At 36.8% G+C, this 14,998-nt stretch overlaps 1 protein-coding gene across 1 annotated transcript; it reads right to left on the reverse strand.

The window, feature by feature from the left end:
- Window positions 1–11,630: 11,630 nt before the first annotated feature.
- Window positions 11,631–13,240, reverse strand: LOC125232006. The gene has a single exon (XM_048137613.1). The coding sequence runs from the start codon at window positions 13,125–13,127 to the stop codon at window positions 12,546–12,548; it is 582 nt and encodes a 193-aa protein (XP_047993570.1). The 5' UTR covers window positions 13,128–13,240; the 3' UTR covers window positions 11,631–12,545.
- Between the last annotated feature and the right edge of the window lie 1,758 nt (window positions 13,241–14,998).

Below are 14,998 nucleotides of genomic sequence, written 5' to 3' on the forward strand. Positions count from 1 at the left end.
TTAATAGTATTATGATTTACTATTTATTATTTCTGGATTAAGATGAAATGGGAGAAAAGTGTGAAAAAAACAGGATTATGGCCATTTTTAGTTATGTGATTTAAACTGATTTTTTTCAGAGTAATTATTTTAAGCTTACATATTTAATCATAGGGGGTTTACAAATAGTTTACCTTTCTAATAGTATAGTAAAACTTGTCATATAAAATTTTCCAATAATGACATATTTGTATAAATATGATTTAGCCTATTTAACTTCTAACACTGATTTAGTATTAAAATCGATGTTAATTTTATTTTTTTATTTTTCCCAGAATTAGAAAACCATTGTCTATCGCATGTATTAATTTCGCGTTAAAAGAAAAAAAATCATGCATTTACGGGTTAATTATTTAACACCAAACGCGAAAGTACCAGGGTGGCTAGCCGAATGGCACAATCGCTCACGAAACGCTCACGAAACGAAGCGCTAGTAGATATCTATCTCTATCGCGCTTGCGTATTGGCGCGACAGAGCCAGCGGCGTATCGCTTTCGTTTGGCGTCGGAGAAATGCCATTCGGCTACGGGGCCAGGTAGCAAATGTCTGAAGTCTCAAAAGCATCTAAGACAATAAGCGAGGGTAGTACCCGTATTTACCTCATTAAGTCATTACCTACATTTATGTATTTGAGAAAAAGCTTAATAAAATATTTGAGAAAATGCCAGTCAGTCAGTCAGTAATAAAATGGCAAGATATATTGGCGATTATTTATAAGTATAATAAATAGTACTTACCCTATTTCTTGTTATTTTTTCTTATACGAAATGTGATAACATTCCTAAATATTTTTAGCTCAAGTTAAGAGCGCTATGACAAAAAAAGACGATATATTGTAAAATGCACAATATTTATCGACAAAATTGTACACTTTACTCATACTAAAAGACAGTGAAAGTACTTGTTTCCGTTAGAACATCTTATTAACTGTCGGTTAAATAAAAAACATATGAAAAAAAAAGCTTTTTCAATTAGTAATGATTGTTTTTCTGATGCTCGTTTAGGAAAAACCGCGTGAAGCACAGAATTCGGAGCTCTTATTATGTATAATTTGATAAGATCACTCCATAAATGAGGTAAATTTAAGTTCCAAATATTTTGTACTTAAGGCCCATTAAACAATATTTATCATTTAATCCTTTGAAATTGAGAAATTGAAAGTAAAACGAACTCAATTTTGTCTTGAAAATACATCGAAACAAGTGATCATTTCTCCGAAAATCTACATGTTATCGAAGTTATTTTAGTATATAAATAATCTGCACAATGTGCTTAAACTGCTGTTATCCATTTGTCGTTATAATATTTTATCATGATTTTTTGCCAATTTTTTGAAAACTAGCCTTCCTGTCGCTATTTTACCGGCGACGGACGCCTGCGATTTCAGTGCCGCGCCGGAGCTCGAGCAGGTAAGACGTATGTCGCTTTGGTCTCCGAGTTTTCATCGCAAACGTCGAGAATATTTATTGTTGTGTGGGTCGGACGCCTTGTTTCTACACGGGCTATCCTCGCATTGTGTGTGTGTAAACAGCGACCAACGAATTTGATCCTAGATCCGTAAATATTTGCTTTTGTAATACTTTGTTATGTTTGAATGTTAAAGTATTACAACGTTGTGATGATAAAAATGTGAAAATTACAATACGGTCAAGATGATAAGACACATCAAGATGGTACTCGGGATCTGATGATGGAGCCAGAAGGTGGTCACCAGTACCAGTGAACCATGTAAGTAAACGACTTCGTGTTTAGGCTCGTTGGGTTCGTCTCAACAAGACCTTTGACAAGAGGTGGTACTCAGGGTCTGATTATGGAGCCAGATGGTGGTCACCAGTACCAATGAACCATATAACTAAACCCAGAGATGGGGAAATCGTAATCGATTCCGGATTACACGATTACTTGATTTTAGTTTGTAATCTGACACTACTGGGTGTCAGATTACTTGTAATGTAATCAAGTGAAACGGTAAATTACCATTACATGTAAAGGAATCACTAATCATCTATACAATCATTACTATTACCAATAATTCGGAATCATAGTCGATTCAAAATAACTGAAATTATTGACTTGATTACTTTCAGATTACGAATATGTAGTACCTCAGATTGCTGACTGTCACTTTGACACAAAAGTCATCATGGGTGTCGTAAAATAGGTTTTAGGGGGTGCTGATTCCAAAATTAATGACCAATGTGGAATCTGACATTGCTGACTGTCACTTTGACACAAAAGTCGTCATGGGTGTCGTAAAATAGGTTTTAGGGGTGCTGATTCCAAAATTAATGACCAATGTGGAATCTGACATTGCTGACTGTCACTTTGACACAAAAGTCGTCATGGGTGTCGTAAAATAGGTTTTAGGAGGTGCTGATTCCAAAATTAATGACCAATGTTCAATCTGACATTGCTGACTGTCACTCTGACACAAAAGTCGTCATGGGTGTCGTAAAATAGGTTTTAGGGGTGCTGATTCCAAAATAATGACCAATTTGGAATCTGACATTGCTGACTGTCACTTTGACACAAAAGTCGTCATGGGTGTCGTAAAATAGGTTTTAGGGGGTGCTGATTCCAAAATTAATGACCAATGTGGAATCTGACATTGCTGACTGTCACTTTGACACAAAAGTCGTCATGGGTGTCGTAAAATAGGTTTTAGGGGTGCTGATTCCAAAATTAATGACCAATGTTCAATCTGACATTGCTGACTGTCACTCTGACACAAAAGTCGTCATGGGTGTCGTAAAATAGGTTTTAGGGGTGCTGATTCCAAAATTAATGACCAATGTTCAATCTGACATTGCTGACTGTCACTTTGACACAAAAGTCGTCATGGGTGTCGTAAAATAGGTTTTAGGGGTGCTGATTCCAAAATTAGTGACCAATTTGGAATCTGACATTGCTGACTGTCACTTTGACACAAAAGTCGTCATGGGTGTCGTCAAATAGGTATCCGGAGGTGTTTGAAAACTAATGACCAATTTGGAATCTGACACTGTCGACTGTCACTTTGACACAAAAGTGATCATGGGTGTCTTCAAATAGGTTTTCATGGGTACTGATCTCAATATTAATGATCAATTTGGAATCTGACATTGCTGACTGTCACTTTGACATAAAAGTCGTTATGGGTGTCGTCAAATAGGTTTCCAGGGGTACTGTGCAATGTCAGGTTCCAAATCGGTCATTACTTTTTAAATCATTTCATTAATTTTGGAATCAGTACCCCCTAAAAACTATTTGACTACACCCATGATTCCTTTTGTGTCAAAATGACAATTAGCACTGTGAGATTCCAAAATAGTCGTTAATTTTGGAATCAGCACCCCCGGAAACCTTTTTGACGACACCCATGACGACTTTTGTGTCAAAGTGACAGTCAGCAATGTCAAGATTCCAAATCGGTCATTAATTTTCAAATCAGCACCTCCGGAAACCTATTTGACGACACCCATGATGACTTTTGTGTCAAAGTGACAGTCAGCAATGTTAGATTCCACATTGGTCATTAATTTTGGAATCAGCACCCCCTAAAACCAATTTTACGACACCCATGACGACTTTTGTGTCAAAGTGACAGTCAGCAATGTCAGATTCCACATTGTTCATTAATTTTGGAATCAGCACCCCCGCAAACCTATTTGACGACACCCATGACGACTTTTGTGTCAAAGTGACAGTCAGCAATGTCAGATTCCTCATTGGTCATTAATTTTGGAATCAGCACCCCTAAAACCAATTTTACGACACCCATGACGACTTTTGTGTCAAAGTGACAGTCAGCAATGTCAGATTCCACATTGTTCATTAATTTTGGAATCAGCACCCCGCAAACCTATTTGACGACACCCATGACGACTTTTGTGTCAAAGTGACAGTCAGCAATGTCAGATTCCACATTGGTCATTAATTTTGGAATCAGCACCCCTAAAACCTATTTTACGACACCCATGACGACTTTTGTGTCAAAGTGACAGTCAGCAATGTCAGATTCCAAATCGGTCATTAATTTTTAAATCAGCACACCCGAAAACCTATACTCGTGGTATATGCACTTGAAATGTGAAAGTGAAAATGCTAGAATGACATGCAAACCACGAAGTTGTATAGTCATATTGTTCATTGGTATTGGTGACCACCATCTGGCTCCATCATCAGACCCTGAGCACCACCTTGAAGTAATTAGAATTGTATTTGTCTTATTTTATCATCATATTAATATATACTTTACTCTAATACTTATCATATAACAAAAGCAAATATTTGGGATGGGATCTACTTTTATAATTATTACTTTAATTTTTTAAATAAATTTTAACATAATTGATATTATTTCGCGCTATATTCTCGTATTTTCGTACAAAATAATGTTTATTAGAAACCAAAAGTTTATATCGAGATAGTAGATTGTGGTTGTTATCAAAATTCCATAGAAAGGATCAAGATTGTTTTGTCCATTATTGTAGTGCGAGCGAGTGATAAGACGTGCTAGAAAGGGTCGGCATATTGGGCTCGCGCGGCGGGTAAAATACCTAATTTCGCCCGACGCCGAAATGTTATAACGCTCTTAAACATCATAAGAAGTGTATAACCAAACATAATCTTGGCTTATACTTATATTGAGTCACTTCTTGCGATATAGGATGATATTCTCGTAACATAACGAACCGCCCGAAGCGTAGGTACTTGTTGAATATGATCTTATGATCCATACATTTTCTAATTTATTTAGCTTTATTAAGAACCGTTTTTTTTTTTCAATAAGAGTTTTAGCAGGTAAATAGACAAGATTGCTATAGCTTACGCTCTATACTCTATAGGAACTAAACGCCAATGCCTAGGTCGCACTAACATGGAAGAGAGATTGAGACAGGATGATAACCTATCCTACGCTATGGCTATGGAGCGTAAGCTATTAGTATGTTGGCTAGGCACCTCAAATCAAATAATTTTTGGCACTGATACATGTAATCCTATCGTATCTAGAACTTATTTTTAACTTAGTTATATTCAGATTGGGTTGGGATCGAATATGAGACTTATTTATTTAAGAAAATATGTCTACCTCATCTTGGCATTAGTTGTCACAGCGGACCCCAGGTTCCCATGAGCCGTGGCAAATGCCGGGATAACGCAAGGAGGATGATGATGATGATGTCTACTTCATGTAGGTAAGTATACAACTCCATACATAGCTACATTCGTTTAAATAAATAAATATATAAATATTATAGGATGTTCTTACACAGATTGACCGAGTCCCACGGTAAGCTCAAGAAGGCTTGTGTTGTGGGTACTCAAACAACGATATATATAATATACAAATATTATATATGTAGAAAACATCCACGAGTCAGGAACAAATATCTGTGCTCATCACACAAATAAATGCCCTTACATTCGAACCCGGGACCGCGGCTTTTGTTTTATTCGGTCAAATTGAAATCAAATGGGTATTTCGAAGGAAAACTATATAATATCTAAACATGTATGACAATAGATTTGATTTGATTTATGCTATTGCTTGGCAAGTGAAATTGGAACAGCAGCCCAATCCAGTACCCGGACGACGAACATACTCGTAGGTACTCTGAGGATAAAGATTTAATTTTGTTTAAACTTGAAGCTTGGATGAGGTTTCTCGATTTCTAAGCGTATGTAGGATACATCAATATATAAAAAAATATTATAAAATGATGTTTCCCACCGCATATGTCAGTATGTTACTGTACTTACTCAATAGATTTATAAATTTTCACGAGGATTTCACATGTCAGTAGAGTGAATCATAGATTTGGATTACATGTAAAGTTTTTAGGGTTTTTACAAAGAAGTCGTTTATTACAAATTATTTTAAATTCGGTAATGAAGAACACATTTTTTTAAAAATCTGTTAATTAAAAGTGAAATCATTTAATGAGAACTATACACGGTTTAATTATTTGCGTATTATATGTATACGCCAATTACGCAAGGAAAGATCAAAGCCCTCCTACGTACATACTGCCATGATTGTGACCGAGTCTTTAAGAGTAAATTTGGCCTGGCCAGCCATATAAGACCTCATATGAAAAATAAACTGATTGCTGAGGTCGCCGTCATCGAAATCGATGTGGAGGACTATAATAATATGTAGAAAACACCTAGTCTATATACTTATCAGTATTTGGATAAGTACATTTTTTTTCAAAAAATGTAGAAAATTTAATTCAGTAGTTAAAAATTCGAACTTTTAACAATTTATTACCTCGCGTTCATATCTACGAGCATGAAGCAAGCAATATCAATATGACATAAGCCCGAATAGGCTCCCAGCTCGATCAATAGGTGCATCCCCGGTCATTGACCGCTGCACGCTGGCTCCAACCGACTTGTAATTCAAACTTAGCCGCGCTCCACTAACCTAATATAAACAAATGTATGCATACTGCAGTGCGGATAGTATGTAACTGCCTAACATATGTACGTCTACAGGTACATGTTAAATGTATGGGTAATAGCTACACATAATTATAATAATTTTTAAGAAAAAAAAAACCGTCGCCTTTCGGGTTCTGGTGAAAGTTACTTGCGAATGTTGGATTATGTAGAAATGTGTAGGTATTTTTTAAAACTGCTTTTAATGCTTTAATTATTACATGGCAACATAAATGAATATACGTATAACGTTAAAGTTTGAGGAGTTTCCTCAATTCCTCATGAATCCGATATTATATTATAAGAAATCGAAGCTTGACAAACTTTGACTTGAAAACTCAATATGCTTAACAAACATAACTAAATAAATAAATGTCACTGTTCTGAACTTAAATGCAAGCTTTTCTTGCAAAAATACCAAAGTCACTTATGAGTGTGCCGTTCAGATTTGAGGAGTACGGTTTTGACTATCATCAGCAGTTCCACTGCACCAAATGTCACTGTTCTGGACGCAAGTGCATGCTGTTCTTATAAAAATACCAAAGTCACTATAAGCGTGCCGTTCAGATTTGAGGAGTTCGGTTCTGACCATCAGCAGTTCCACTGTACCAAATGTCACTGTTCTAGACGTAAGCGCATGCTGTTCTTATAAAAATGGCAAAGTCACTATAAGCGTGCCGTTCAGATTTGAGGAGTTCGGTTCTGACCATCATCAGCAATTCCGCTGCACCAAATGTCACTGTTCTGGATGAAAGTGCATGCTGTTCTTATAAAAATACCAAAGTCACTATAAGCGTGCCGTTCAGATTTGAACAGTTCTATTCTGGCCATCATCAGCAGTTCCACTGCACCAAATGTCACTGTTCCGTACCTAAATGCATGCTGTTCCTTTAAAAACACAAAAATCACTATATGTATGCCTTTCAGATTCGAGGAGTTCCCTCGATTTCTCCAGGATCCCATCATCAGAACTGGGTTTTGAGAAAAATGGGACCAATCTGTATGCATATACATTCAATTAAAAAAAAATTCAAAATCGGTCCAGTAACGACGGAGATATCGAGGAACAAACATTAAAAAAAAAAAAAAAAAACATACAGACGACTTGATAACCGTCCTTCTTGAGATATGAGGCGACGGTTAAAAATACATTTAATAGTACATTGTGCAATGTGCATGGATGTCAATTCACTACACCTGCAGGGTGGAGCTATAACATCTTAGGCTTTTTTCAACGATCTAATCGATTATAGGCCTTTTTTGAGCAAGTGTCGTAAAAAAAACCATATACTATGACTAAACGCATTGCCATAGTGCAAAACTGGAACGGCATTGCTGGGAGAAATAGCTGTTTCCCCTTGCACACATAGAACCTATGCTGTCATATACACTACTGCTGTATAGTATAACGCTCTAATAAAGAATAAAGACCAAATTAAGTAAGATACCAAAAAGGCTACATTTCCTACGCTCAAATTGTATATCCACTTATTACTGGGACCTATAGGACACTGAACCTTGCCCTAAAAATAGCCCAAACCTTACAACCTATTCCGCTTCTTTGCAGTCAGACTGAATTATTCATGCCCTTAAAAATATTTGTTACCTACATCAATATACGGACCCGATTGCAAGTTTAAGAAAATATTAAGACACGTCAAATATGAGCTTGAAATACGGTATGAGTCGAATATGTTTGTGTCATAATGAGGTTTTTGATTAAAAGATAAAAAGATAAAAGATAAAAATTCATTTATTCAAGTAGGATCAAATAGACCGCTTTTGCATCGTCAATATCTACATTATATCTCAAACATGCACAATTACAATACAGAATAATTATATTATATATGTAAGGAAAGATGTCAAACAGGAATTGAATTACTGAACAGGTACTAAACTAAAGCTAACTAAGAATTAAACCATGCGCGTAAAGTGCCTACCTATTGGTAATTATGTCATTTCATAATAATAATAAGTAGAAAAATAATTAGATTTCATGCAACATCAAAATATTTACAAATTATACACACCTAGAAAATCAGCAAATTTGCATCGTCAAACAAAATATATAATACAATCAACAATTTTACTACATTTAAATTATACAATTGATTCCAAAAAAATGAATAGAAAGTTTTGATTGAAGTATAAATAGTTATTTTGACACTAACATATTATAGTGCTAATACATATTTGACGAATCTTAGCATTATTCTAAAGTTCAAATCGTGCAGGATTTGGGATTGAGGCTTGCAAGCGGAGCACGTACTGCCACGTATCCGATTTGACAAACGGTTTATGTAAACGATTATATTAGGGTTTGAGATGCGATGCGTGATGTGATACGACTATTTTTTAATATAGGTATTATTTGTTTTGGAATAGTAAAACTGTATTCAAAACGCCTAAGTAAAATAGTTCTATAGGTAGAATTCTTTTGAAGCGTATCTGAAAAACGTCTCCACCAAGTTTGTTTTATATGAGTAAACAGTTTCTTAATTTATTTCCTATAGGTACATGAAACAATATGAAACATACCAAGGGTTTAAAACTTATAGGATTTGATAATTGAAAAGCATGTTTTAGAGAGACAGAAAGCTCTTAAAAATCGGTGGGAGAAAAATATCAAATTATAATTTTGATGTGCGCCAGAAATTAACTCCAGATGCACCGGTTACCGACATTTTGTCAAACAAAAACATTTATGAAATTATGACACTGACTCATATCGTTTGACATGTATCAAATTTCGAATAGGGCCGATAGGCTACTTACAAATATCATGAAAAAACAGAACTATTCGTACTTCCAAGAATGATTTATATTTACAATCTTCATAGTAAGAATCGTACCTCAATTTCTTAGCGTCACCTATTAGATACTATCATAACTAGACTGATGATGGCTACATTTTTTTTGTATTGACGTGATATCATGATATTAAAATAAAGATATACTTAATACTTATGTCATTTGTTCTTATAAAAAATAAAAACACTCAAAAATATTTGGGGAAAATATTATTTTGGCCACTTTGGATTTTGGCTGCGTGAGATGATATGGAACGAATGTAGGTGACTAATGAGATGACGTCCGATAGAGATGTATGGAAGGAAAAGACATGCTGCGCCGACCCCAAGTAATTGGGATAAGGGCAAGCGAATGATGATTATTTTGGCCACTTCCAGGCTGCGAAACAGTGCCATCTAGTTTTAAGCCTAAAAGGCCCATACATTTCAGGGGTACGCTTTTTGTATGGGCTTTGTCAGTCTCGTAGGTACTCGTATTATCGTCGTTGGTACTTCAAAGAGGATGCTTAAAATAAACGGTAGGCACGTACAACACGTGGTAGCTACCTATATTGATCTCTCGCGGGAATGAGTATTTATTCAGATTGTTAAAATCAGTCTAAATCTGCTCGGCAGCTAACGAAGCGAATTAATTGTGATAAAACTAAGCGTGAGTAAAAACGTTTCGAATCACGTTTGGCGTCGCCGTAGGCGTGTCCTGCAGCTGACTGTAGTCGGTGTCGGCAGTGACGATGTGTGGGAGGACAAAATATTCCACGGCCTGATTCTATATATTGCGGGATTTTAAATGTATCAGAGGGATTGGGGAAGGGTCAGTCGTCTTATGTCTTGGGCGTGGATGAGACTTGGTGCATTGCGTTGCTTCGAATACGTTGAAGGATTGCCATTAAACTACATAATTGTAGTGAACATTTCCAAATTTAACTCTTTTATGCTATCTAGCGTAATTGCGTATTGTACAATATGCAATTACGCATACTCTAAAATGGCTCGAAAAAACATTTTGGTAAGTATGTGTCTTTTGGGACGAATTTTAACAAAATGTACACCTTATCTACTTTTGTATTACCGACAACTTATGTAGCACCTACAACTATTCAACTTTCGAATGTAAAAGTTCGTTTTCCAGGCTTTATCCTACAGGCTCAGATTGCACGGCGTTAAACTTCCAGTCCTGAGGAATGTCATCCGACTTCGAACTAGTGCGAAAGTGAGAGACGGGGGCGGTATCATTAGGTACCTACCTACCGAACTTAAATAAAGTTGGGTGGGACGTTTTCACAGGCCCCCGGTGAAACATAATGCTAGGTGGATTAAAAGTCTCTTGTAGGTGGATTCAACTGGCCAGTTTAGCTAAGGTGATGATCGCGTTCAATACGAGAACGAAACACTTTGTGTCGCTATCTATCGCTCTTACATGCGATATAAGAATGACCGCTGAGCGAGCGTAGATTGGCGTGTTGACTACGGGGACTGGCGTTCTGAGTTTGCAGGGGCACCTATGGATAATAAGACTAGCTCAGGACCGGGTTAGTGTAGACGAAGAAAGGCCCATCCTCAGTCGTGAGCTATTGAGAGGTTGAATGATGATGAGATATAACTCATATTAATATGGTTTTTGCCCTGTGCACTTGAACAAGTAGCCAAATATTCATGCTTCATAGTAGAGTATCATTGCTATCTGTATCTCTATACTCTTCCATATTAATTTAATAATCTAATTTTGAATGTACAAATCTTGTTGATATAAGGAGAAACAAAGAGGCACAGCAAATGCAATCTCTCCCAGCATGTAAGCAATAAGACAATACAATTACATAAAAGAGGAAATGCAGTTAAGAAATAACGAGCTTATTTGGTTTAAAAAAAAAAACGTGATATGTGTGATATCTTATAGTGATTGTTTCGTCCGGAGGATCAATGTGTGTAGCCGAATGCACAAATGCTTCACGAGTCCGAATCGTGAGCGACTCGTGAAGCGTTTGGACACTCGGCTACGCACACAGTACTGGAAGTCACCAGTATCAAAGTAAAATATGATCAATAAAATAATAAAACATAAAAAGAAGCCTGTGTACTTTTATTATATACTATGCATACTTTTATCCTGTGTATTTATGTTTAACTGATCATGAATCAATATTTTCTAATTATTCTATTTCTATTGATCCTGATATGAAATTGAGTCGTTTAGCTTTAAACTTGAATTATCCAACTGTCGTTTTGGCGATTGTTGTACAGATATTATGGATAATATCAAAGTTTGAAGTAAAGCCACTCTTTCAATTTAAAATTGTGGGTCAGTTAATGTGAACTGATGATGGGATGGGAGATATGCAATTGATAATACAGAAATATTTTGTAATTCTTTTATTTTTATTAAATACGAAAACCTAACTTATAACTACAATAAAAATGACTTAAAGTGTACAGATGCTATATTTCGACTACCTATGTATCCCTAGGTCGATAACAATTGTTAAACGTAGGTACTGAGTATACTTTATAGACAAAGTCTACTTATGTACAAATTCGATCCTATTCACAGCGTTAGGGAAATACAATAATGTAAGTGCCGACGTTCAGTGTTTGTACATAAGTACACAACACCAGGTACAATGTTCGTGATGGTTCTAGTAAGGTAAATAATACAGCGGTATAATTATAGTCTACAGGTTTTTTCAGTAATTTATAAACGTGAAAGGCACTATGCTTGAATAATAGGAAACATACAAATATGTTAAGTAGGTACATCATGTTAATTTGACTACTCGATTCAAAAGTATATAATAATATTTGGAGAACTGGTGACTAAATTTATCATTGCAGTGATTTAAATAATTTGAGTGATAAATTTTTAGCCTAGGGTTAATTCACTTGGTGTTCTACAGTGCAAATCTGTAATCATAAATACCAGAGAGTAGCAATTGAAACATTACATAATTATGTTTAAGTTACGGACCCACGAAATTCAAATCGGTATGACACAGTCTTATTTTTCCTTATCTACTTAGTGAGACGTGTCACAGCACGAAGTACTCCTAGCGCGCGGGACCCACAACACAGAGGCACCTCGGTCGCCTCTCCCTTGGTCCTCGGTGAAGACAATAACGTCGGCCACCTCCTTCAGGTTTCAGTACCCAACTACTGATATGGTGAGACATGTCTCTCTAGTGGTATTTAGACTACCTACTAAATGTTAACCAGTCTTGATCTCCGTCCGTGTTCACTCCATTATATGGTACACAGTCGATTAGCACTTCTTAGGGTTTACCGATGTAGTCCCGCTGAAGGGCTGTAGACGGCATGCCGGGGCACTCTCTGTGTCGGCAGGCCGGAGAGGCCGCGTACGTAGGTGTAGGTGACAGGGGGACGAAGAATGCGCTTCGGTTGGGTTTGCTTTTTGGGTTGCCGCTGACGATCGGTCGGTGAACTTGACTGTGATCGTGATGTTAGGTTAAGGCTTTGGAAGACACGGCGGAGCGAGACTGTAGAGCGATGACGGCGGTGGTGGTCGGAGCCGTCGCTGCCGGATTCGCTGGCGGAGCAGGATGAGTGGTCGTCGCCGACACTCCTGTTGGGGTCGCAGCTGACGCTGTCGCTGCTGCTGGAGCTGGCGAGCGATTCGGCGTCGGCGGAGCGCCGCGTGAGCCGCCTGCTGAGCGCCCGCAGCAGCCTTCCTCCGCGAGGCGCCGGAACGGGTTCCGACATTTCTTCCATTGGCGGGCACACTATGATCTTCGGAGTCACTGATTCGCGCCGAGGGTTCTTCGAGCGCTGATCCACTAGTTTTACCGGCAAATCGCCGACAAACTTCTCACTCTTCACAATATTAACTTCTAGTATTTTCATAAGTTCGTCAATTTCACTACTTTCGACGTTGAAACAAATTTTTTATGTTAGGTGAATGTTGTGATGATACGAAACTTTTCCGATGAGGGCGTGTTTTGCAGAGCATAGGTCGCTTGACGAGATGTGTTTGCGAACTGCTCGGCGAGAGGCAGGAGAGCGGCTTATAATCTTTTCTCCGGACATGCGCAGTGGCGGGCTCGAGGAAGCCTGCAGATGCACACGTCCGCCACGAGCCTCCTATGCTGCTAGGCAGGACTCGAAGGACGGCTTTGCGAGTTTAAACTTTACAAGGATTTAAGATAATCATAACCATCCAGTATGATCTTTTCAATGCTATGTAATATATTAATTGGTATATAGGCAAGTATTACACAGTGCGGTGTATAAGTTTAACTATGTGAGAGTTAGGAAATATTTACCTACCTGGTATGAAAGACTCTATTTTATATACTGGTAAAGTCAATATTTAGGTATAGGTATATCCCTTGTTTCAGTTGTTTCATTAACTACAAGGTCAATCATACACGATTTTGTTTACGTGCTAAGAGTGTCATCTATAATATCTCGTTGTTATTTGAGTATCGAATGTTTTTTTTTACAAAAGTGTAAAATAACAGTGTACAGTTAATATGTCTAATGGAATCTATTAGCTTTTTAGGAACCAATGGAGCTTTTACCACGCAGTTGGTTATTTTGGTTTATTAATTGGGTAAAACTAATTATAAGAAATACATAAGTATACTAATTTTACTTACCTTCTATTTCTTTCGAATGAGAAGGTTTATAATGAAATAAAGAATAATCATCTCGAATCTATGTTTATACGTTTGAGTCTTACGAAATTTATTGATACATTTACATTAAACCTGCTGCTTTAACTTCTTGCATTCAGTAACAGTGAATTTAATTCAAATGTATATTATCATAAAACGGAATTACAGAAACATTTTTTAATTTTAAATTGACACTTCTGATTTACATATAAATGTAATTTTCAACTACAATACCCAATTATTACTTTAATTAAATGCCACTAATTAATACATAATAAACACTTAATTACTTTGAAACCTTTTTGTTTGTTCCATCCGTCACGGGTCACGGCCATCTCAAACTTACCTTGACTAGGGCGCGTAGACAAGTTGTCAACCAAAATCAATTTGTATCAGCAGAAACGTTTGCAAACTATGTTATGAAGCTTAAATTTTAACGTGGCAAAATTTTGTTTCTTTGGCGGGAGTTTAACCCACGACCGACGAGCATTTTTCATTTCACGCGCTAACATGGAGTCACTAACAATTTGGGCACTTGTCACGCGCCTAAGAAACTTCGTCTTTAATCCGGTGTCACGTGCACACGTGATACAAACTACTCGTACTTTAAAGAAAACGCCTTCCAATTTATATAGAGCAAAGACGCCTACGTCGAAAACTTCATTCAATTATTGACAGGAGCTTTGTACAAATTATCAAACATAACAGGGCCATTGGTTTGAAAACTTCGAAGGAACCATACTGCTGAATAATAAACACGGAATATATTGTAATTTACATGTTGTTGAACCTATTATACCTAATTCTGTTAAATTTATAATAGTGGCCATTTTAGCCGAAAATTAGAGTGGTAAATGACAAATTGGTTCTTTATTAAAACTGAAAACAATTTAATAGTGAATAACATGTACGTGAGTACTTTAAATACAGCTAAGGAGCAATTCCCGTTAAGTTTGTACATTTGGATCACGTCTCCGAATTTGATAAAAATTGGTAGGCGGCTGATAGACTCCATGATGCTGAGCAAGATCCACTAGGTTTCCCAAAATGTCCTATGTAATTTGTATGAAACCTTCCTTTTTTGTTACCAGTTTTCTA

The sequence above is a fragment of the Leguminivora glycinivorella genome, chromosome 12 (genome assembly GCF_023078275.1).
Source record: "Leguminivora glycinivorella isolate SPB_JAAS2020 chromosome 12, LegGlyc_1.1, whole genome shotgun sequence".
Taxonomy (NCBI): Eukaryota; Metazoa; Arthropoda; class Insecta; order Lepidoptera; family Tortricidae; genus Leguminivora; species Leguminivora glycinivorella.